This window comes from Lemur catta, chromosome 14 (assembly GCF_020740605.2).
Source record: "Lemur catta isolate mLemCat1 chromosome 14, mLemCat1.pri, whole genome shotgun sequence".
Classification (NCBI taxonomy): Eukaryota; Metazoa; Chordata; class Mammalia; order Primates; family Lemuridae; genus Lemur; species Lemur catta.
Genome location: NC_059141.1, coordinates 959,563 through 980,566, shown reverse-complemented (window position 1 = coordinate 980,566; position 21,004 = coordinate 959,563). Strand labels below are relative to the sequence as shown.

The window sequence follows — 21,004 nt, the reverse complement described above, 5'->3', positions numbered from 1 at the left end:
CTCAGAATTCCACAGATGACTCTGGGGAGAAGAAATATTTGGTGAAGCCCGGTTTCTGAAGAAGCCGACTCTCCTCATGACACTTCATGCTTAAAAATGCTGCCGGTGGGGGTGGACGTGAGGCCGTTTGGTGCAAGACTGTGCCCAGGACACTGAGCCTCCGAGACAGAGCTCGGGTGGCTGCTCAGCGGGGCACAAAGCCCGACGCCCACCCCGGGACTGAGCGTGACGTGGACGGAAACCCGCCCTGTGGAAAGTGTCCCCCCTGCCTGTCCAGACCCTTCAGCCCACGGGCTCAGTGGCTCTGGGTCAGGGTCCCCTGCACCGTGACGTCCACACGTGCCTCTGGGCACCTGGCCGGGGGCTGCGGGCCTGGGTGCTGTCCCATGCAGTGTCCTGCAGTGTCCTCCTGAGGCGGGGCTGCCCCCCAGGACCCTCCGGAAGCCGGAGAAGTCGTAGGTTTGCGTCGTCTGTGTGACACCAACTGTCACCAGGCGGGTGCTCCAGAAGCTGGTGTGGACCCCCGTGTCTCCTCGAGGCACAGGTGAAGCGTTGGCGTCACGGTTTTCTGCTGATTGTTTATCTCTGTGTCCACTCTGTTTTCAAGGATATGAAGTGGATTGAAGAGAAGCAAGCGCTGTATCGGAGAAACCAGGAACTGGTGGAAAAGGTGGGCCAGCGCCCCGTCCGGGGGTCTGGCAAGGCCTGCTCGGCGCTCAGGGGGTGTGGGGGTTTGGGGGTGCAGGCACAGGGCCCCTTGTGCGCTGCCCACTCCCATGGGAGCCCCCCGAGGAGCCTGGGCCACCTCACCCTTTGGAAGGCGTGGGACTCCCACATCAGGTTCACTTATTAGTTCAGTTTAACAGTCCCTTAACTAACCAGGTAAATTCTGGAAGGCAGCAATGGCCCCCGGCCCTTCCATGGGGCACAGCGTGGGCTCCAAGGGGCACCAGGGAGTGGCTCGGAGACCCTCATCCTCAACACCACCCCTCGCCGGGCCCTGCTCAGCCTGGCGGGCTCGGCGCCACCTCCCTGGGCTCCCTGCGCCCTGTGCCCGGCCCTCCCCGTCCAGCCCCCACCCTGCTTAACCAAGGGGGTCCCCCAGCCTCACCAGGATGGACCCAAATGCACTCAGGCTGGAGTGCGGGTTCAGGGCCACATGCGACGGGGCCAGCAGCCGTCCACGTGGCCGGAGTCCACCTCCTGCGCCCTCCTTGCCCCGACCAGCGTCTGTCCTGCAGATCAGACACATGGAGGCAGAGGAGGCGCGGCTGAGACACGAGGTGCAGGACGGGAGAGACCAGAACGAGCTGCTGGAGTTCAGGATCCTGGAGCTCGAGGTACCTGGGTGCCGGGAGTGGTGGCGGCCAGGGTGCTCCTGCTCAGGGCCGGTGTGGCCGTGGGCTGTGACGGGGGCTCCTGTCCTCGGGCCTCCCAGCCTGCACCAGTTTTGGAACACGGGCCCACGAGGCCAGGTTGGACCAGCACGTCCCTTGCACGAAAGACCCGGCCACCCGGGGGACGCAAGCCACGGAGCTCATGCCACGAAGGGCCAACAAGAGCAGGACAAACGACAACACTAGTGTCATGTCCAGACCTGTGGGGCCCCAAGACACCAGGGCAGTGTCCTCAGCGTGTCCCTGTGGCTGCAGCTGCATCTGGTGACAACGCGCAGCAGGGACAATGCCCAGACCTCAGCCGTCAGCCCAGTAGACGCTTGTTTCTTGCTCACAGAAGCCCTGGAGTGGGGGACAGCGGGCACCACACAGTGACCAGGGACCCTCTGGCTGGGCCCTGCCGTCCCTGGCCTCATACCCTCTGCCATGACCTGCCGGGGGTGGGAGGGTGGGCAAGGTTTCTGCGGGGAAGGTGGGGCCGGGTGTGGGTGGCCATGTCACTGCGCTCACCTCCCGCTGCCAGGCCAGGGGGAAGTGGCCCTGCAGGTGCCGTGCCCCCGGCAGCCCCACACAGCGCCAGGGCCTCCATCTCGGTTCAGCAGCTGGACCCGACTCAGAATCCAGATGGATCTGCCCCAGAGTCCTCCTGGTCACCCATGTGGGTGACCGTCCCCTTGGCCTCTTTGGCTCCTATACGTGGTCCTGCTGTAAGGATGGTGGCATAACCACCAGCCCATGTCCCAGGGGGCTTGTCTGGCCAGGCCTGTGGTTGACACTCAACCTGCAGCCGACCCTTGAGCCTCCCAGAAGCCCTGGGAATCGCTAGTGGATGAGCAAGTGGCCTTGGGTTGGGGACTGCCAGGGCCACGCAGCCAGGTGAAATGGAGCCGGAACCCCACAGCCTGGCTGGGGCCGGCCAGTCCACTGGGCTCTCTCGGGGGCACGTCTGGTGAGGGTTCTGCCCCTGCATGGCTGGCCCTGGGCTTTGCAGAAACTATTATGGCGGCTCCTTGTTTGGTGGGCTTGGCCCATGTCCTCAGGCCCCAGCACAGGCCCCTGGGAGGGAGGAGACAGGAAGGGAGCAGCCCACCAAGCCCAGCCTTCTGCTCTGTCCTAGGAGAGGGAGAGGAAGTCACCCGCCATCAACTTCCACCACACGCCCTTCGTGGATGGGAAGAGCCCCCTCCAGGTGTACTGTGAGGCCGAAGGCGTGACGGTGAGCCCTGCCCCGCCCAACCCCGCCACCCCACCCCCTGGGCCGCTCACCTCCCGCCTGTCCCTCTCCTTGCCCCTAGGACATCCTGGTCCCTGAGCTGATGAAGAAGCTGGACATCCTGGGGGATAACGCCGTAAGTGTATGTTGCTCTCCTGACTTGTGCATGCCTCCTCACACCCACGCCCACCACCCTGCCCGCCCTCCGACCCCCAGCCCTGCAGGCCCCACCCATTCTTCCCTGGACCCCTGCCCCAGGCCCTCCCCAGGGCCCAGGCCTGTCTGCGGTGGGACCCCTGGGGCATGGGAGGTGCCCACTCCTTTCTCCTATCATTCCTGCGCCCCTCGGGGCCTCTGCTGTGTACACTCCAACTCCTCCAGCCAGTGACACCTCCAGTCACGTGGTCCTAGTCCCTGGAATTTCTATTTTTCTACTCTTCCGTACCCTCAGTGGGGAGGGGGGCTGTTGCTCTTAGACACACCAAGATGCTAGGGGTTCCCCCTTCCTTGGTTTTGGGGAAGAAACAGAGTCCATAGATAAATCCCAAATCTCATTTGGGGCAGAGCTCTAATTTTTGTGGCAAAATCCTCAACAGAATATTAATTCCTAAGTAGGCAAAGTAACTTCACCTCTTAATCCCACCCTCCATCCATCCATCAGCCCTTCATCCTTCCTCTAGTCACCCATCCTCAATCCATCCTCTATCCTCCATATATCCTCCATCCATCCTCCATCTACCCATCTTCCATCCACCCATCCTCGATCCATCAGCCCTTCATCCTTCCTCCATCCACCCACCCTCCATCCATCCTCCATCAACCCATCCTCCATCCATCCATCCTCCATCCTCTATCCACTCATCCTCCATCCATCTATCCATCCATCCTCAGTCATCCCTCCATCCTCCATCCACCCTCCATCCGTCCTCCATCCATCCATCCATCAGCCCTTCATCCTTCCTCCATCCACTTATCCTCCATCCATCCTCCATCCACTTATCCTCTATCCATCCTCCATCCTCCATCCATCGATCCATCCATCCCCAATCATCCATCCGTCTTCCATCCATCCACCCTCTATCCTTCATCCATTTATCCTCCATCCATCCTCTATCCTCCATCTATCCTCTATGCATCCTCCATAATCCATTCATCCTCCATCCATCCATCCATCTATCCTCCATCCTTTATCCTTCATCTATCCTTCATCCATCTTCTATCCAATCATCCGTCTTCTATCCAATCAGCCATCTTCTATCCTCCATCCTCAATCCTCCATCCATCCATCATCCCACAGTCATTGACCTCTTCTATCCTCTCTGTGCAGGGCCCTGTGTTGACAGGGTCCCTCCCTTCCTTGCCTGCCCATCACCTAGAGCAGAGCAGAGAGATGCTTTCAGCAGGGAGGCTCTCCTGGCTGTGGAGAGACCTAGGAGTTCCATCAGAGCTGTAGGTAGCAGAAGCACTACCCCACAGCAAGGTTGTCTATCGGCATGACATGCACCGGAGTCCCGCCTGGGCATCAGCCCCATCGTGGGTTGTAGGGAACCTTACTGGGCCACCCTTTGATTCACAGCTGGAGAAACTGAGGCCCCAGAGGTGCCTGCCCAGGGTAACAAAGCCAATGTAGTGGCAGAGTCAGGGGCACGCAGCTCTGCCAGTCCTGTTTCAGGGCTCCTCCCCAGCCCTATAGCTGTCCCCCTGAGGTTGCTACTGAGTGTGACTTCCTTGGAGCCATCATGCTGCCTCTGAGGTCATTCTTCACTGAGGACAGGGACAGAGAAGGTTGGGGACTGGAGGTTTTACACTCAGGAGACCCTGTGGATACTCTTGGCAGCTCCTGCTCATGGGCCGAGGGGCGTCCCTTCGGGTCTGACTGTGCAGTTGTTGTTGAGCAAAGGTCACGTGCATGTCATGACCCAGCGCTGTGCTCCATGGAGCCTGAGCTCTTGGGTCCCCTCCTGAAGCACAGAGTGGCCCAGCTTGTGAGGAGGCAGATGACCGTCACCTTCACAGCCAGGGCATGCCAGTGCTGTGGCTGCTGTCCCCAGATCCTCCTCCAGTCTGGCCATGTGGACACCTAAGCCCCAGAGCTTCTCCTACCTGCCTCAGTTTCCTCAGGAGCCAGGACCAGGAGAGGAGAGAGGCTGGGGGTGCAGAGCAGCGGCCCACCCTCCCTGGCAGGCAGCGGCACTCTCTGCCCCTGCACCTGGGCTGCAGAGGGGCCGGGACAGCTGGGGAAGGAAGAGCAGAGCTGCGAGGGCGGAACAGACAGCACTTTGCCAAGGCTGGGGCATCGGGACAAGACCACCGCCCAGAGGGAGTCAGAGGGCCAGGCTGCCAGTGGGAGGGATGTCTGGGTGGGTCCCCCAGTCACCCTGGAGCCACCTCCTCACCCTCCCTGACTCCAGCTCCTGGGGGAAGGCTGTGGCCCGCCCAGCCCGCCCTGACAGCGGGAGGAGGGCAGAGCTGCCTGTGCCTGCAGCAGCTGGTCAGCACCCGCCCACGGGAGACCCTGGTGCTGACTCTGGGGTGGGGGCCTGCAAGAGACACCTGCCCTGAGGGACTCACTCTAGGCAGCGACCACAGGGCAGGGCTTTCTGAGTGACCCGGTCCTGAGTCAGGGAAGTTCTTAGGGTGGACTGTGGTGACCCTGCTCCTCACCCCTGCCCCTGGCTGTCCCACAGGTTGGGGCCACACAGTCCTGGCCCTGGGGCAGGTGGAGTCGGGGCTGAGCATGGGGAGTGCCCACGGCCTGTGAGGGTTCTCCTGTGGCCCCAAAGCCAGGCTTGCCCTGCCCAGAAGGACCACCCAGTGGGCTTCTTGGGAGGAGGCATGAATGAAACGTGCAGAGAAAAGGCAAAAACCACCAGAGATTAGACCCATTTCAAAGCCATGTATACTTGATCTTCCCTCCACCATTCATAGTGGTGTTTTAATAATTCGTGGCTGTGCATGCAGAGTGCTGGCTTCAAACAAAGCGGGGACGGAGGCAGAGAGTGGGGCAGCGTCTGTCGCTGGGACACAGTTGCCACATGCCTGTGCCAAGCCGCCACTCTGCCTCAGCTGGTGCCAGACCTGAGAGATGGGAAATGGACAGCGCCCAAGGGAACGAGGCCGCGAGTCAGGGGCGTCAGAGACCGGGGTGCCTCTGTCACAGCCTCTGCTAGCTAAGGCCCAGCCCCTCCCATCAGCTTCACTGTGCATCCACCATTCAGCCCCCGCCCCAGCCCAGGCACTGCCTCTGACTGTCCCCATGTTCTGCTTCTGGGTGCAGAACCTGACCAATGAGGAGCAAGTGGTTGTCATACAAGCCAGGACAGTCCTGACCTTGGCCGAAAAGGTAACAGCACTTGTGTGGACGCTTGGGAGAGGGTGGGGCCCCGGGGGTCTCCTGCCCTGCTCAGCTCAGCTCAGAGGTGTTCCCCTGGGAGGGGCGTGTGCAGGGTTGGGTAGGGGGTCCACTAAGTCCTGTCTGCTGGGGAGACCTGGCACACACAGGTCACACAGCACCCACTGCGCGTGTTTGCAAAGGATGGATTCAGCTGGGCTTTGCCCTGACGCCTGCTCTGCCTCGGTTTCCTCCCAAAGGCTGGAAGGTGTGGTGGGTCTGGGCGTTCTCTGTTCCACCTGCCAGAGCCTTCTTCTGGGGGCTTCCCGGCCCCCAGGCCTGGTGGGCCAGGCCTCCCACAGCAAGGAGAAGGGGTGCTCCTGGCACACAGGGGCTCGGGGAACCAGGCCCCGCTCCCCGCCTGTCCCGGCAGCGCTCTGCCCATAGATACGCTCCTGCTGCAGCCCGGGCACATCCGTCCTCTCCCTGGGCATGCGTGGTGGGCAGGCTTCCTGGACACCAGGCAGTGGCTGGGGCGGGGCCCAGGCTGGCCAGCCCCTGAGTGCCCAGTGCTCACGCCGCCAGCCCAGCCCGGCGCCCCGGCAAGGGCCGAGCTCTCCCTGCCCAAGGAAGGGAAGGAGGAAGACCCAGGCCTCTGGGGGTCCTCTCCAGCGGTCCCCACGGAGCGGGGGGCAGGGGATGGCGTGGGTGCCAGTGTGGGTGCCCGAGGGGTCACTGTCCTGCTTGTTCTGCTCGTGCCCAGTGGCTGCAGCAGATCGAGGAGACAGAGTCGGCGCTGCAGCGGAAGATGGTGGACCTGGAGAGCGAGAAGGTCGGTGGGGTCCCCTGTGTGGCCTGGCAGCGTGGCGTGGCTGGGGGGCTGCCACGGCCGACACCGTCCTCCCGTGTTTCAGGAGCTGTTCAGCAAGCAGAAGGGCTACCTGGACGAGGAGCTGGACTACAGGAAGCAGGCCCTGGACCAGGCCCACAAGGTGAGAGACACGAGGGTGCTGGCCCCGGGCTGGGGTTTCCGGTAGAAATGCGCCAAGTCGTGCACACGCCCCGTGGCGGCTCAGGCCCTGCGTGGGAGGCACCGGCTCAGTGAGGGTCACTCTCCACCCTTCCCCCGCGACCCCCTGCTCAGTGAGTTCTGAGACACATGAGCCGACCCACACGCATATGTGCAATGAGGTGATAAAATGGAGTTCACTGAAAGTGCAATAACGAGTTGATTAGACACGTTGGATGTTTGCAAGGAACACGCTCCTGCTGGTCTCCGGCCTCTGTTCGCGGCCCTCTGAGAAACGCAGGTCGTGCCTGTGCTGTGCATGTGCGGCCGCTGCTCCTGCCGATGACCCCAAGTGCCCCATTTGGGGTGAACACGGGGGTTCCAGAGAGGCCCCTTAGATGCTTATTCCGTCACCATGAATCGGTCCTTACTGAAACCATTTTGAGGACGTGACAAGAAATTTCTGTTTCAAGATGGTGCATGGAACCCAAACTGAGTCTTGCGTCACAGCTCAAGTTAGCACAACGCGGGCTCGGGCCGTGCAGCTGGGGGCTTCCTAGAGGCACCGAGGCCCGCACTTCCTCCCTGGCGGTTAGTGACGCCTGTCCGTTGATGCCACCGTGCAGGCTGCGTGCCGGCCTCCCCTGACTGCTGAGTCCTCGCAGGCAGCAGCTGGCTGTGGCGCTGGCTCAGTGAAGCCGGGCAGTGGCCCAGGGGGTGGCCGCATGGTGGCTGAAGGCGGGTGTGGGTTTGGAGCCTGACAGCTCTGAGCTTTGCCCGTGTGGCCACTCGCCAGCCAGGAGACCCAGGCCAGTGACTCGGCCCCTTGTGGTACAGAGATGTACTAATTCCCGTCTCCTGGAGCTGTCAGGAGAGTAAAAGCGAAAGTGGTCATGATGGCTTAGCCAACAGTAGCTGTTGCTGCCCACTGTGGGAGCTGGCAGCTCCGTGTTCCCGCCATCCCCATCGGGTGGGGCCTCTGCCTGAGCTGAGAGTGGGTTTCCTGGGGGGCTGGGGAAGCTCCCTCCGCTGGCTGGGGTTTTCCAGTGGGGCTGGGACAGGAGCAGGGGGAGAGGACAGGTGGTCTCCTGACCTTAGAGGGTGCTCGGGTCCCTCCATGCCTCCCTTACCTATGCTGCACAGGGCAGGACAGGGACGGGTGTGACCACCATCCGGGGCTCTGCTATCTTGATGGTGATAGTGATGGTGATGGTGGTGATGGTGATGATGATGGTGGTGATGGTGGTGGTGATAACGATGGTGATGACGATTGTGATGGTGGTCATGATGGTGGTGATTATGGTCACGATAGTGATGGTGGTGATGATTTTGGTGATGGTGGTGGTGATGATGATGCTGATGAATATAGTGGTGGTGATGATGGTGGTGATGATTTTGGTGATGGTGGTGATGATGGTGTTGATGATGGTGGTGATGATTTTGGTGATGGTGGTGATGATGGTGATTGTTGATAGTGATGAGAAGGTGGTAATGGTGATGGTGGTGGTGGTGGTGATAACGATGGTGATGACGATTGTGATGGTGGTCATGATGGTGGTGATTATGGTCACAATAGTGATGGTGGTGATGATTTTGGTGATGGTGGTGATGGTGGTGATTGTTGATAGTGATGAGAAGGTAGTGATGGTGATGGTGATTGTGATGGTGGTCATTATGGTCATAGTGATGGTGACGAGGGTGATGGTGGTGATGATGATGCTGATGAATATAATGGTGGTGATGATGGTGGTGATGATGGTGATTGTTGATAGTGATGAGAAGGTGGTAATGGTGATGGTGGTGATGGTGGTGATGGTGGTGGTGATAACGATGGTGATGATGGTGACGATGATGGTGGTGATGGTGGTGCTAGTGTTACAATGAGAGCCTACCCACGAGAGCCCTTCCTACGTGGCAGGCGCTGGTCTGGGCAGCCAGGCACAAAGAAGCTGGTGACCTGCCTGAGGCCACTCGTCAGAGTGGGGGCAGGAGTCAGATCTTGGTGTTCCTCTCCAGTGCCCACAGCCATGGCCGCCACACAGGTGACTCTCCTCCCTGCACCTGAGGGTGCAAGTTCCGCACGCAGAGGGGCCGGGGCTCACACACAGAGCCCTGCAGAGCAAGCAGCAGCCACACCTGGCACCTGGCGTCCCAGACGGGGGTGTGAGTCCCATCAGTGTTGCCATGGAAACCAGTGTGATCCATGGGAGGCTTTGGAGGTAGGTTACCTGGGTTTGAGACCGGCTCGGCCAGTAAACACTGTGAGGACTGGAGATTCCTGTGAAACGTGTGGCACGGGGCCTGGCCCACGGCCAACCACGAATGACCCTCCTGTTGTTACTGCTGACACCGCGTGTGTGCACGCTTGTGTGGGGCAGCTCGTAAAGCCCCGGCCAGACCTCCTGGGCTTCAATGTTTACGAGCTCAGCCCCAGGAGAGTTGCCCCAGCAGTGGCGAGACTTGCGTCCCTCCAGGTGTCCCTGGACCCTGCGCAGTGCAGGCCACGTCCACACATCCTGCTCTGGTGGGGGCAGCCCCCAGGCCCAGGCTGCTGTGGTCTTGGCTTCTTAGCAGTCATCATGGCCCTGCATGCTCTGGCCAGAAGGAAGCCGGTGCAAGGAGGCCTGTGGGGGTTCGTTGTTGAACACAGAGCTGAGGCCCTTGCCGGCCAGGCTGGTGACACTGCCGGTGCCCCCAGGCCATTCTTCACACTGCAGCCAGTCTGACCCTCGTCTGCCTACCACCCTCTGGGGCTCCCAGACACCCTTGGGATGAAGAGAAAACTCCCTGCTATAGCCCTGCAGGGTCTCAGCCCCTGCTTCCCTGCTCTAGCCCAGCCTCCACCCCCCGTGGCCCCCTGGCCTCTACTCCCTGGCCTCCTCACACCCCATCATCTGTCCTTGCTGATCCCTGGCCCAGACAGGTTCCCCCCATGATGGCAGAAAACCCTCCAGAACAGGGACCTCCCGTCAGCATCAGAGCCCACATCGCTGCGTGAGTCAGGAGGACTGGGGTCCGGCTGCCAGCCTCCCTGGGGATCTGTCCAGTCGGAGGCCTGTCTGCTGCCATGGAGCCACCCCTGCCTCTGCTGTCCCCTCCTCCTGGAACACCCGCCTTCCCTCTGCTGCTTGTCCCTCACTGATGTGTCACATCTTGGCCTAGCACATCACCCCTGCTGGGGAACTGTCCAGCCAGTGTGAGCCCTGACGTGCTCCAGTCCCCCTGGGCCCACCCCAGCACAGAAGGGGGTCTGTCCTCTGAGGCAGGCAGGGGCCACGTGCATCTGTCACCAGCTCGCCTTCCAGTGCAGCAGGAGGCCTGGCACGGCAAGTGCTGAGTTGGTGAAGAGGGACGTGAGTGGGCAGGGTAGAGAGGGGACTTTCAGATCCAGCCAAAATTGAGATAGGGGAGAGGGAGGAAAGAAACATACTTCTTTTTTTATACGGCCTTTTTTCTGAATTAAAGTAACAAATGTGCAATTTTGATTTACAACACAGAAAAATCCAAGAAAGAGAAAAATGCATCCAAGCCCAGCACACAGAGAGAGAATATGGACATTCTGATTTCTCTCCCTCTAGGGGTTCTGTTTTTTGTTTTTTGCGTTTTTTTTGAGACAGAGTCTCAGTCTGTCACCCTGGCTAGAGTGCCGTGGCGTCAGCCTCGCTCACAGCAACCTCCAACTCCTGGGCTCAAGTGATCCTCCTGCCTCAGCCTCCCGAGTAGCTGGGACTACAGGCATGCGCCACCATGCCCGGCTAACTTTTTCTATATGTTTTTAGTTGTCCAGATAATTTCTTTCTATTTTTAGTAGAGACGGGGTCTTGCTCTTGCTCAGGCTGGTCTCGAACTCCTGACCTCAAGCGATCCTTTCGCCTCGGGCTCCCCGAGTGCTGGGATTACAGGTGTGAGCCACCACGCCCGGTAAGGGGGTTCTGTCTTAGGGTAGACAAACATGTACACATACGGTATTTCCCCACAACTGGGATCCCCTTATGCCTGTTTGTAGCTTGCTTTCTGAGGCTTTTCATTGGAAGTAGTGATCGTGCAAATGGTATGAAATTTGAAAGGCACAAAAGGACGTTTCCCTCCCATCCCTGCTCTGTGGACGCCGGGCCCCGCACAGACGGGACCTCTCCCCGGTTCTTGACACCTTCCGGGAGGTGCCAGCGGAACCACACACACACATGTGCTCTCCTGCCTTTGCATGGTCGGCCTTAAAGCCCGAACGGCAGTGTCTGTATGCGCTGCAACACGCCTGCCTTCACCCGACTGCACACAGCAGGGGCATGTCCAGTGGAGGAGGGACTGGGTGTGAGCATACCCTGGTCTACAGTGCTTGATTGTGAACAGCGGGTTGTGCCCACACCTTTGTTTTCACCCGCAATTCGTACGCATTTCTGACGTCTCAGCACACAAATATCAGGGTATCTGTCTGTAGGAAAAGTTCTTTTGCTTGGCCAAAGGGTGTGCACACTTAAGATTTTGTTAGGAATTGCCAAATTTTTCTCCCCATAGTTTGTACGACTTACACCCCAAACCTCCACCACGGCAACCGTTTGGGTCCTTCCCAACCCGTTCAGGGAAAGATGGCTCCCAGCGCTCGGGGGGGCCGTGGCGGGTGCGTCTCCCAGTAATCTCGGAGCCTGGCACCTTTGCGTGTAACTCCAAGCCGTTTGTATTTCTTGTACCTGTTCATCTCCTGTCCCCACTTTTCCATTATGTTGTTGGCCTTTTCCTCCCAGACTGGCAAGAGCTCCTGGCAAATTTAGGCAGCCAACCCTTAGCCGCCCTCTGCAAATATCTCCCTAGGTTGTCAGGTGTTCTTTGATTTCCCCCGTTGTTTTGAGGGCCTCGCAGAGTCTTTGTAATGTTTACAGGGTCTAAGTTTTATGTCATAATTTCAAATTCCTCCTTCCCAAGATTGTGCCAAAGATGTCATGTGCTCTCCAGCATGACCGTGAGGTGCAGGGTGTGGGGTGCAAAGACGAAACTGAGCTGTTGACCCAGACAGTAGCCGCGCTGCCCTCGTCTCCTCGGCCCCCGGCTTTTCTGTCCTGGCTACATGTCGCAATTCCCACTGTGAGACTGTGTTCGAGTATCGCCCAGGGCCTGAATCCCTCCAGGGGGCGGGTGGCTTGTCCCCAGAGTGTCCTGGGGCCCCTCCCTGACCTGTCCAGAACGCAGCCAGAGGCTCGGGGCGCTTGGTGTGCGAGGGCCCCCTCCCCTGCCGGGGCGAGCACACGCCCACTGGGCGCCCGAGCCGACAGGAAACCTGGGTGTCCGCTAACGTTTCAGAAGGTCCCATCAGCGCAGTTCAGCTTTCCCTGACGCGTCTCTCTGCCACCTCCCCCACGGCCGTCCCTGGGCCTGCGCAGCAGCCGACCCGTCAGTGGATCAGCCACAGCCCACCAGGGAGCCGAGTGGCTGCTGTGGGACCCGGCCTTGATGTGCGATGACCAGAGGGGGTCCTCTTCCTGTGTGACGCTGGGGGGCCACTTCCTGTGGGGTGCTGGGGGGGGCCACTTCCTATGTGGCGCTGGGGCGGCTGCTTCCTGTGTGGTATTGGGGGGCCACTTCCTGTGTGACGCTGGGGGGCCTCTTCCTGTGTGACGCTGGGGGGCCACTTCCTGTGTGATGCTGGGGGGCCACTTCCTGTGGGGTGCTGGGGGTGCTCTTCCTGTGTGACGCTGGGGGCCACTTCCTGTGTGACGCTAGGGGCCACTTCCTGTGGGGTGCTGGGGGTGCTCTTCCTGTGTGACGCTGGGGGCCACTTCCTGTGTGACGCTAGGGGCCACTTCCTGTGGGGTGCTGGGGGTGCTCTTCCTGTGTGATGCTAGGGGCCACTTCCTGTGTGACGCTAGGGGCCACTTCCTGTGTGACGCTAGGGGCCACTTCCTGTGGGGTGCTGGGGGGCCACTTCCTGTGTGATGCTGGGGGGGGCCACTTCCCGTGTGACACTGGGGGGCCTCTTCCTGTGTGACGCTGGGGGGCCACTTCCTGTGTGATGCTAGGGGCCACTTCCTGTGTGACGCTAGGGGCCACTTCCTGTGTGATGCTGCGGGGCCACTTCCTGTGTGACGCTGGGGGTGCTCTTCCCGTGTGATGCTGGGGGGGGCCACTTCCCATGTGACACTGGGGGGCCTCTTCCTGTGTGACGCTGGGGGGCCACTTCCTGTGTGACGCTGGGGGGGCCCACTTCCCGTGTGATGCTGGGGGGGGCCACTTCCCATGTGACACTGGGGGGCCTCTTCCTGTGTGACGCTGGGGGGCCACTTCCTGTGTGATGCTGGGGGGCCACTTCCTGTGGGGTGCTGGGGGTGCTCTTCCCGTGTGATGCTGGGGGGGGCCACTTCCCATGTGACACTGGGGGGCCTCTTCCTGTGTGACGCTGGGGGGCCACTTCCTGTGTGACGCTGGGGGGGCCCACTTCCCGTGTGATGCTGGGGGGGGCCACTTCCCATGTGACACTGGGGGGCCTCTTCCTGTGTGACGCTGGGGGGCCACTTCCTGTGTGACGCTGGGGGGGCCACTTCCCGTGTGACGCTGGGGGGGGCCACTTCCCATGTGACACTGGGGGGCCTCTTCCTGTGTGACGCTGGGGGGGCCACTTCCTGTGTGACGCTGGGGGGCCACTTCCTGTGTGACGCTGGGGGGCCACTTCCTGTGTGATGCTGGGGGGCTACTTCCTGTGGGGTGCTGGGGGTGCTCTTCCTGTGTGATGCTGGGGGCCACTTCCTGTGTGACGCTAGGGGCCACTTCCTGTGGGGTGCTGGGAGGCCACTTCCCGTGTGACACTGGGGGGGAGCCTCTCCCTGTGGGGCGCTGGGGCGGCCGCTTCCTGTGTGGTGCTGGGGGGCCTACTTCCTGTGTGACAATGAGGGGACCACTTCCTGTGTGGTTGTGGGGGGGGCCTCTCCATGTGTGGTGCTGGGGGAGCCGCTTCCTGTGGGACAATGGGGGGACCATGTCCTGTAGGACACTGGGAGTTCACTTCCTGTGTGGTGCTGGGGGCCACTTCCTGTGTGGTGCTGGGGGCCACTTCCTGTGTGCTGCTGGGGTTCCGCCTGCAGTTCCGGCAGGAAGGCCCCTGATTGGCTGTCCCACCTGGGGCGCTTCCCTCTGGACGGCAGCCTGGCCCCTGTTTCTTCCGCCTTTCCCGAGTGTGGGGCCGACGGAGCCCTGGGAGCCCGGGGACGTCCTGCCCTGAGCAGGGGCCCGCAGGGGCTGTGAAGGACACAGGCGCTGTCCAGAGAGTGGCCAGTGAGACCCCACATCTGGGGGACGGGGGGGCCGCGTTCCTGGAGGCCGAGGGAAGGGCGCGGTGACACCCGGCAGGTGTGGGGCCGTGCGAGGCTGCCCCGATCTGGGCTCCGCCAGTCATTTCTAGAAGCCGGAGCTCGTCGTGAGGGCGCCGAGCTCTTCTGCTCTGCGAAGTGGCGGTGTGTGAGCCGGTTGTGACAGCTGGGGACAGTTTATTTTGTGGCTGTCAAGAACAATAAATTGTAACTGAGGCTACAAAAGGTTTTTTTTTTTCCCATTCCCCAAAATTTCTACTGAATCCAAAGGAATTTTCGTAATTACTTTGCCTGAAGGAAAGGAAATATTAATTTTTGAAGGTGTTACAATTTTGAGGGTAAGAAAAGGCCGCTGTAGTTTTCTCAAAGGTCGTATCAATGACATTTCTGGAGGAGAAAGTTTAACGGGACTCCAGGCCAAAGCGGTAAACCCTGGGGATTTATAAAAAGGTGTATTTTGGCTTGTGAGTTATGGCAAAGGAATCGTTTTACCTCGGTCCATGAATCGGACATTTGGGAAGCAGCGTGGGGGGACCCCTGCCTAGTTCCTTCCGGGCTTGCTGTGAGCGCCACGTGGCCAGGCTGGCTCGTGCCCTCCAGGTCCACGTCCTGATGCTCATAGCTCCGTCCTCCCCTGACCCCGCTGCCCGGCTTCAGCCCTGACCGGGGGCCTCTGCGTCCTGGCCCTCACTTGCCCGGGCAGCTCTGTCTTGGGGTCATGTCACGGATGCGGGTCTGTGGCCCTCCCCGCTGCACACCCCTGCCTGCCCCTCTCCCCGACGGTGGCCGCCTGCTGCCCTTCCTGCCAGGCCAGGGCTGTGCAGCCCGGGGAGCTCGGCCCGTCCCGGCGGAGGGGAGGACTGAGCTGTCTCCCTCCCGCCCAGCACATCTTGGAGCTGGAAGCCATGCTGTACGACGCCCTACAGCAGGAGGCCGGGGCCAAAGTGGCCGAGCTGCTGTCGGAGGAGGAGCGGGAGAAGCTCAAGGTGGCTGTGGAGCAGTGGAAGCGCCAGGTCATGAGTGAGCTGCGGGAGCGCGACGCCCAGATCCTGCGGGAGCGTATGGAGCTGCTGCAGGTGGCACAGCAGGTGTGTGCCGGGCGGCTGTGGGGCAGCAGAGCCGGTGGGGTGTGAGGAGCAGGGCTGAGCCTCCCGGGGCAGAGCCTTCCCATGGCCGCACCTCCAGTGGCCACACCTCCCATGACCACACCTCCAATGACAATGCCCTCCAGTGGCCACACCTCCCATGGTCACATCTCTAATGGCCACACCTCCTATGGCCACACCTCCAATGACAGTGCCCTCCAGTGGCCACACCTCCCATGGTCACGTCTCTAATGGCCACACCTCCTATGGCCACACCTCCCATGGTCACATCTCTAATGGCCACACCTCCTATGGCCACACCTCCCATGGTCATGTCTCTAATGGCCACACCTCCCATGACCACACCTCCAATGACAATGCCCTCTAGTGGCCACACCTCCCATGGTCACATCCCTAATGGCCACACCTCCCATGACCACACCTCCAATGACAGTGCCCTCCAGTGGCCACACCTCCCATGGTCACATCCCTAATGGCCACACCTCCTATGGCCACACCTCCAATGACAGTGCCCTCCAGTGGCCACACCTCTCATGGTCACATCTCTAATGGCCACACCTCCTATGGCCACACCTCCAATGACAGTGCCCTCCAGTGGCCACACCTCCCATGGTCACATCTCTAATGGCCACACCTCCCATGACCACACCTCCAATGACAGTGCCCTCCAGTGGCCACACCTCCCATGGTCACGTCTCTAATGGCCACACCTCCTATGGCCACACCTCCCATGGCTGTGCCCTACGGGACCCCACCCCCCACAGCCACACCCTCCGGTGGCCTGTGCACAGCAGGGCTCTCAGGCCACATTGCCTGCCCTGCCAGGGTGGTCTCCTGGGGGGCCTCTAGGTGGCAGCTCCCCTCCTTTGGACCCTGGTGGCCATGTCTTTTCCAGGAGCTGTTTCCCGATGGCGACGGGGTGTCTGGGGGCGACGGCTGGTGGGCTGGGGCAGCTTCTGGTCTTTTCTTGGCCTCAGGCCCTGGGGGCCTGCTCAGTTCTGTGGGAGGGAGGAGCCCTGCAGACTGGACACGGCTCCTCCGTGAGCCGGGCTGGCCTGCACGTGGCATTCAGGGATGTGTCCCTGTTAGTCGCACCCCCGACCCAAAGGCCCGACTGCAGTTCAGAGGGATGGCTGCACAGTGGACGGGGTTGCCGAGGCTGTTGGTGAGCGAAAGTCGGGCACACGCTGCCAGCCTCGCTGCTCGGTGGCCTCTGGCCCCTCTCGTCCCCGGGCAGTCGGGGTGAGGAGAGTCACCTGCAGCCCCCCTGTCCCGTGGGCAGGCTGTGGTCGGAGCTCAGCTGTGTGTGGGATCCCAGGCCCAGGTGTCACCTCGCAAGGGGGGTTTCCTCTGCGACTGGCTCTGTCTGTGGCCTTCTGGCCTCTTGTCCCTCTGCTGTAGTGACGTTTGGGTGAATTAACTCCTTACCGTGTCCGTGGGTGTCTGGCGTTATGATTCCTGGCGTGAAGTTGTGGCGACAGGAGGATACGGTTCCCACACAGGACGCACAGCCACGGGGAGGCCTTCCGCGCTCCTGTTGGCGCCAAGAGCAAACAGAGACGCCCGTGTGCCCAGCGTTGGCCACGGGCCACGTGGGCCAGTGCCCAGCACGCCTGCGGCTCTGTGACTATCTGTCCACCACAAAAACAAGAGCAAGTCTCGAAAGGATTTTTCCCACCTGGTTTCCCAAATACTCTGGCGATTGAGATGTTCTTGCTTTTGGTATTGCAGAGAATCAAAGAGTTAGAAGAAAGAATAGAAGCTCAGAAGAGACAAATAAAGGAACTGGAGGAGAAGGTACTGCCACTCGGGGGCTGTCGTGTCGCTGGGGACTGCCGGGTGGTGGTGGTGGGGGGGACACAGATGGCTCATGGGGCCTCGGGGGAGAGGCCAGCGGCAGGAGCAGGGTTGGGCAGAGGGAAGTTTTGGGCGGTGGCTGCGAGCTCGGGGCCAGGGTTGGACCTGGGTTTAGGAGCCCCTCGCAACACCCCGCTGTGCAGGCTCAGAGGAGCCCCTCCCCTCGCACCCCGGTCCCCACCCCCAGCCGGGCGCTGGACTGACGACCTCGGTCCCGTCTCAGGGCTCCCGCCCTGGGCTGTGCAGAACCACCGGATCCCGCCAAGATCACCACGTGCCTTGGTCTAAAAATCAAATTCCTAAAAGCCGGACTGTGCCTTCCCCTCCCCCGCCCCCGAGATGCGTCATGGGTGCAGGAGGAATCTCCTCTGTCTTGGTCCTCCCAGCGCTTCCTTCCGGGTCCAGAAACTCCTGCTGAGGAGCAGTTGGGCTGGGGCCACACACCGGGGCCAGGCATCTTCGGGTCTCCCAGCTCTGTTCACGCGAGTCACACGACCCAGGGGGAGGAGGCGCCAGAGAGACCCTTGTCCCTGTGGGGCTTCCTGGCTTTTACAGCAGGTCTTTTTCTGCCACTTGGAGCCAGTTGGTGGTTTCTAGGCTCCGACTGTGGCCGCTCCCGCCTGCGGAGTGGATCTCATCAACCGACTGGCTCCCACCGAGTGCTGAGTGAAGTGGCCAGGGGGTCACACCGTCTCGTCCCTTCTGGGGACAACAGGAGGCAGGGGCCAGGCAGGGCATCCTGTGGGCAGCACCTGCTTGGTCCCGGCCTCAGGACCAGCCCACAGACGCCCTGTGCTTGCCGGGAGAGATGGGGCCCTCCAGACAGCTGTCCTCTGACAGCAGGCCTGTCCCCCCCCCACCCGTCCCCACCCCCGTTGCCCCCGCTGGGCCCTTCACAGCCGAGCAATCGTCCTGGTCAAGGCACAAAGCCACATGGGGAACGAGCCCCGAGGGGTGTGCAGGGCATGACCTTTCCCGCCCCAGAGGGGGACAGGCCTTGTGGGGACACATTGCCAGGCACAGCCAGGTGCCTGGTGATGGCAGGAGGGGACATGCAGCTCTTGGGGCTCGAGCCTCGAAGAGGTCAAGGTCTCTCCTCTAAGTCAAATGTCTGTTTCATTTAGTATCTTAGCCTGAGGGCATTTGTTTGGTTAAATACTAGAAAAGTTTTAAATTAGGTGTTTGGGTTTTTGTGTGTGTGTGTGAGACAGAGTCTCGCGCTGTTGCCCGGGCTAGAGTGAGTGCCGTGGCGTCAGCCTCGCTCACAGCAACCTCTAACTCCTGGGCTCAAGCGATCCTCCTGCCTCAGCCTCCCGAGTAGCTGGGACTACAGGCATGCGCCACCATGCCCGGCTAATTTTTTTGTATATGTATTTTTAGCTGTCCAGATCATTTCTTTCTATTTTTAGTAGAGACGAGACAGGGGTCTCGCTCTTGCTCAGGCTGGTCTCAAACTCCTGACCTCGAGCGATCCTCCCGCCTCTGCCTCCCAGAGTGCTAGGATCACAGGCGTGAGTCACCGCGCCCGGCCAGGTGTTTGCTTTTTCAGCCCCAGCTGAAGCAGCTCTTCGTTTCCAGGCAGTTGTGCCGTTGCCACGTCTTGCCGTGTCTGAATTGGGCTGGTCCCAGCCCCCAGCCCCAGATGAGGCATCGGGTGTTAAATGGACTCAGGTGTTGGCTGTACTTTATTCTCATGATGGGACTGAGACCGGGACGTTGTCACTTGGAATGCCCTTCAGCTAAGCTCTCGTGGCCATTAGCAGCCGTGTGGTGCTCTTGCCACGCACTCCTGAGACAGGAGGAGGAAACTGAGTCCCCAAGAGGCTCCCTTTGCCATGCTGGGGGCATGCTGGTGTGTGGCCCCCCACCGGCACCCGCGGCCGGGCTCTAGTGGTGCAGGGTCCCCGAATGCATCCCCCGGGCTGCCAGCACCGTCACCTCAGACCCAGGGAACTGTCACAGCGTCCCCGGCCCAGATTCCTGAGCCGTGTCCTCTCCTCCCCAGCCACGCCGTCTCGCTCTGTCTGTAATCACACGTCTCTGGCGGAAGCACTACAAACTCTTCTTTCTCTTTCTTTTCTTCTGTTTCTCCATCCTCCCTTGTCCTTTTTAGTTTTTATTTTTGTTCTTATTTTTCTCCTTAGCTTTCATTCTCTGGTCGTAGCCAGTCCCGGCACCCTGACCCGGTGAGTATCGCTACTGGGCCCGGCCAGGCTCTGCTGCCCGGACGCCCGGCCCGCGCCACCCACAGCCCCCGCAGAGCTCGCCCCGAAAACCAGACGTCCCTGCTGGGGCCCGGACTCAGAGCCTTCTGCTTCCAGAGGCTGCGAGGGGCACTCGCCTTTCTCGAGAGAAAGGGGGCAGGGCCGGCACCGCCCAGTGCAGGACCAGCCGTGTGCGAGGAGCCCAGGGTGGTTTTTCTGCTTCCGGGCCGTCTTGGCAGGAAGCGGTTCCGGCAGATCGAAGTTGATCTGTCATTTTTCTTTGTCCTTTTCTGGGTGGTGCCAAGCACAAGCTGTGTCCAGAGTGCCCTGGTCCCCACGCTGCTGGCTCTCAGGGGCACCGGAGCAGCACCAGGCTGCAGGGTCAGGGCTGTCACCTGCAGCGGAGCCCACGTGCCAGCATTTGATCATTGCTTCCTTTCCAAGCGACAGGAGAGGACGGGGAGAATAAGGCCACCATTCGTCCCGGCCCTCGGTCCCCGCCCCTCAGAGGGTCCCAGGAGGACTGCCTCTGGGAGCAGGGGTTGCCCTCGCCGCGCACCCCTCGCCTCGCCAGCCTCCTCCGCAGCCCCCCTGACACCTGTGCCCTGCATCTCTTCCCCCCCAGCCCCGCGAGGAGCCGGCGGCCCCTTTCCTCCGGCGGGACCAGAGAGCAGCAGGCGCTGGCAACAGATCGGGGCGTGGTGCTGCCATGCTGAAGCCCCCGGCGGACCTGGTCTCCTCACGCCCGTCCTGCGGAGGAGGAGGGAGATGGCTCTTCGACGGGGGCGGGCTGTCTGAGCCCCGCCGGCCACTTGGGACGAGCCAGTTAGAACTAGTTTGCTGACTTCTTGGGGCTTCTCTGGGAGAGGCCTCCTTGGCTGCTGAGCCCTGGGGTCCCCCGACAGCAGCTGCCGTCCCGCTGCAGGGACGTGCGGGTTCCCTGCCACGCAGGGCAAGAACCGCTTCTGTGCAGGAGCACCCCTCCCTCTCGGTTTCCACAGCAACCATCACCGAGTCTGGAGGAAGATTTTCAGAAACGGCACGGGCTGGTCCCTGGTGACAAGGTGGAGGCTGTGACCTGGGGGTGATCTCCACCCCTGGAGGGTCCCCGGCACCTCAGTGCCCCATGCGGTGCCTCGTTGCCGGGCTCCTGGGCGCCCGCTGATGAACAGACCCCACACCCGCCCTGCTCTGTCCATGTCTCCCCGGGACAGAGAGCCATGGCCACCGCTGGCCGAACGGAGCCGGCAACCCTCTGCGTCCTCAGCCTCCCCGGGGCAGGAAGGCGGAAACCCCGGCCGGAGTGGCCAGCCAGGAGCACCGCGGGCTGAGCAGGGCGGGGCAGGGCGAGGGGGGCAGAGCCGGCCGAGGGAGAAGGACCTCGGGGAACAGGGACGCCGGAGGCAGCGCGGCCCAACCACGGAGGCCCCGGGCACCAGGTGCCACTGGCCTGGAAGGCCCTCGAGGACAGGCCCCAGCTACAGACCAACTGCGGGGTGGAAGCTGGCCTGGCCCAGAGCCTGGAGCCGTGCCCCGAGGCGGTGAGGACAGGTGTGCCTGCGGTGCCACCATGGAGGAAGGGAGCCGGCAGC

At 61.4% G+C, this 21,004-nt stretch overlaps 1 protein-coding gene across 1 annotated transcript in view; it reads left to right on the top strand.

Moving 5' to 3' along the window:
• JAKMIP3 (Janus kinase and microtubule interacting protein 3) overlaps positions 1 to 20,580 on the top strand; it is a 40,799-nt gene extending 20,219 nt beyond the window's left edge. The window contains exons 12-22 of the mRNA XM_045569080.1: positions 608 to 670; positions 1,242 to 1,340; positions 2,515 to 2,613; positions 2,693 to 2,752; positions 5,888 to 5,953; positions 6,705 to 6,773; positions 6,856 to 6,933; positions 15,130 to 15,333; positions 17,083 to 17,148; positions 19,353 to 19,793; positions 20,038 to 20,580. Coding sequence (XP_045425036.1) covers positions 608 to 670; positions 1,242 to 1,340; positions 2,515 to 2,613; positions 2,693 to 2,752; positions 5,888 to 5,953; positions 6,705 to 6,773; positions 6,856 to 6,933; positions 15,130 to 15,333; positions 17,083 to 17,148; positions 19,353 to 19,793; positions 20,038 to 20,256 — 1,464 coding nt within the window. The 3' untranslated portion in view covers positions 20,257 to 20,580. The remainder of the gene's footprint in view (positions 1 to 607; positions 671 to 1,241; positions 1,341 to 2,514; positions 2,614 to 2,692; positions 2,753 to 5,887; positions 5,954 to 6,704; positions 6,774 to 6,855; positions 6,934 to 15,129; positions 15,334 to 17,082; positions 17,149 to 19,352; positions 19,794 to 20,037) is intronic.
• The last annotated feature ends 424 nt before the right edge of the window (positions 20,581 to 21,004 follow it).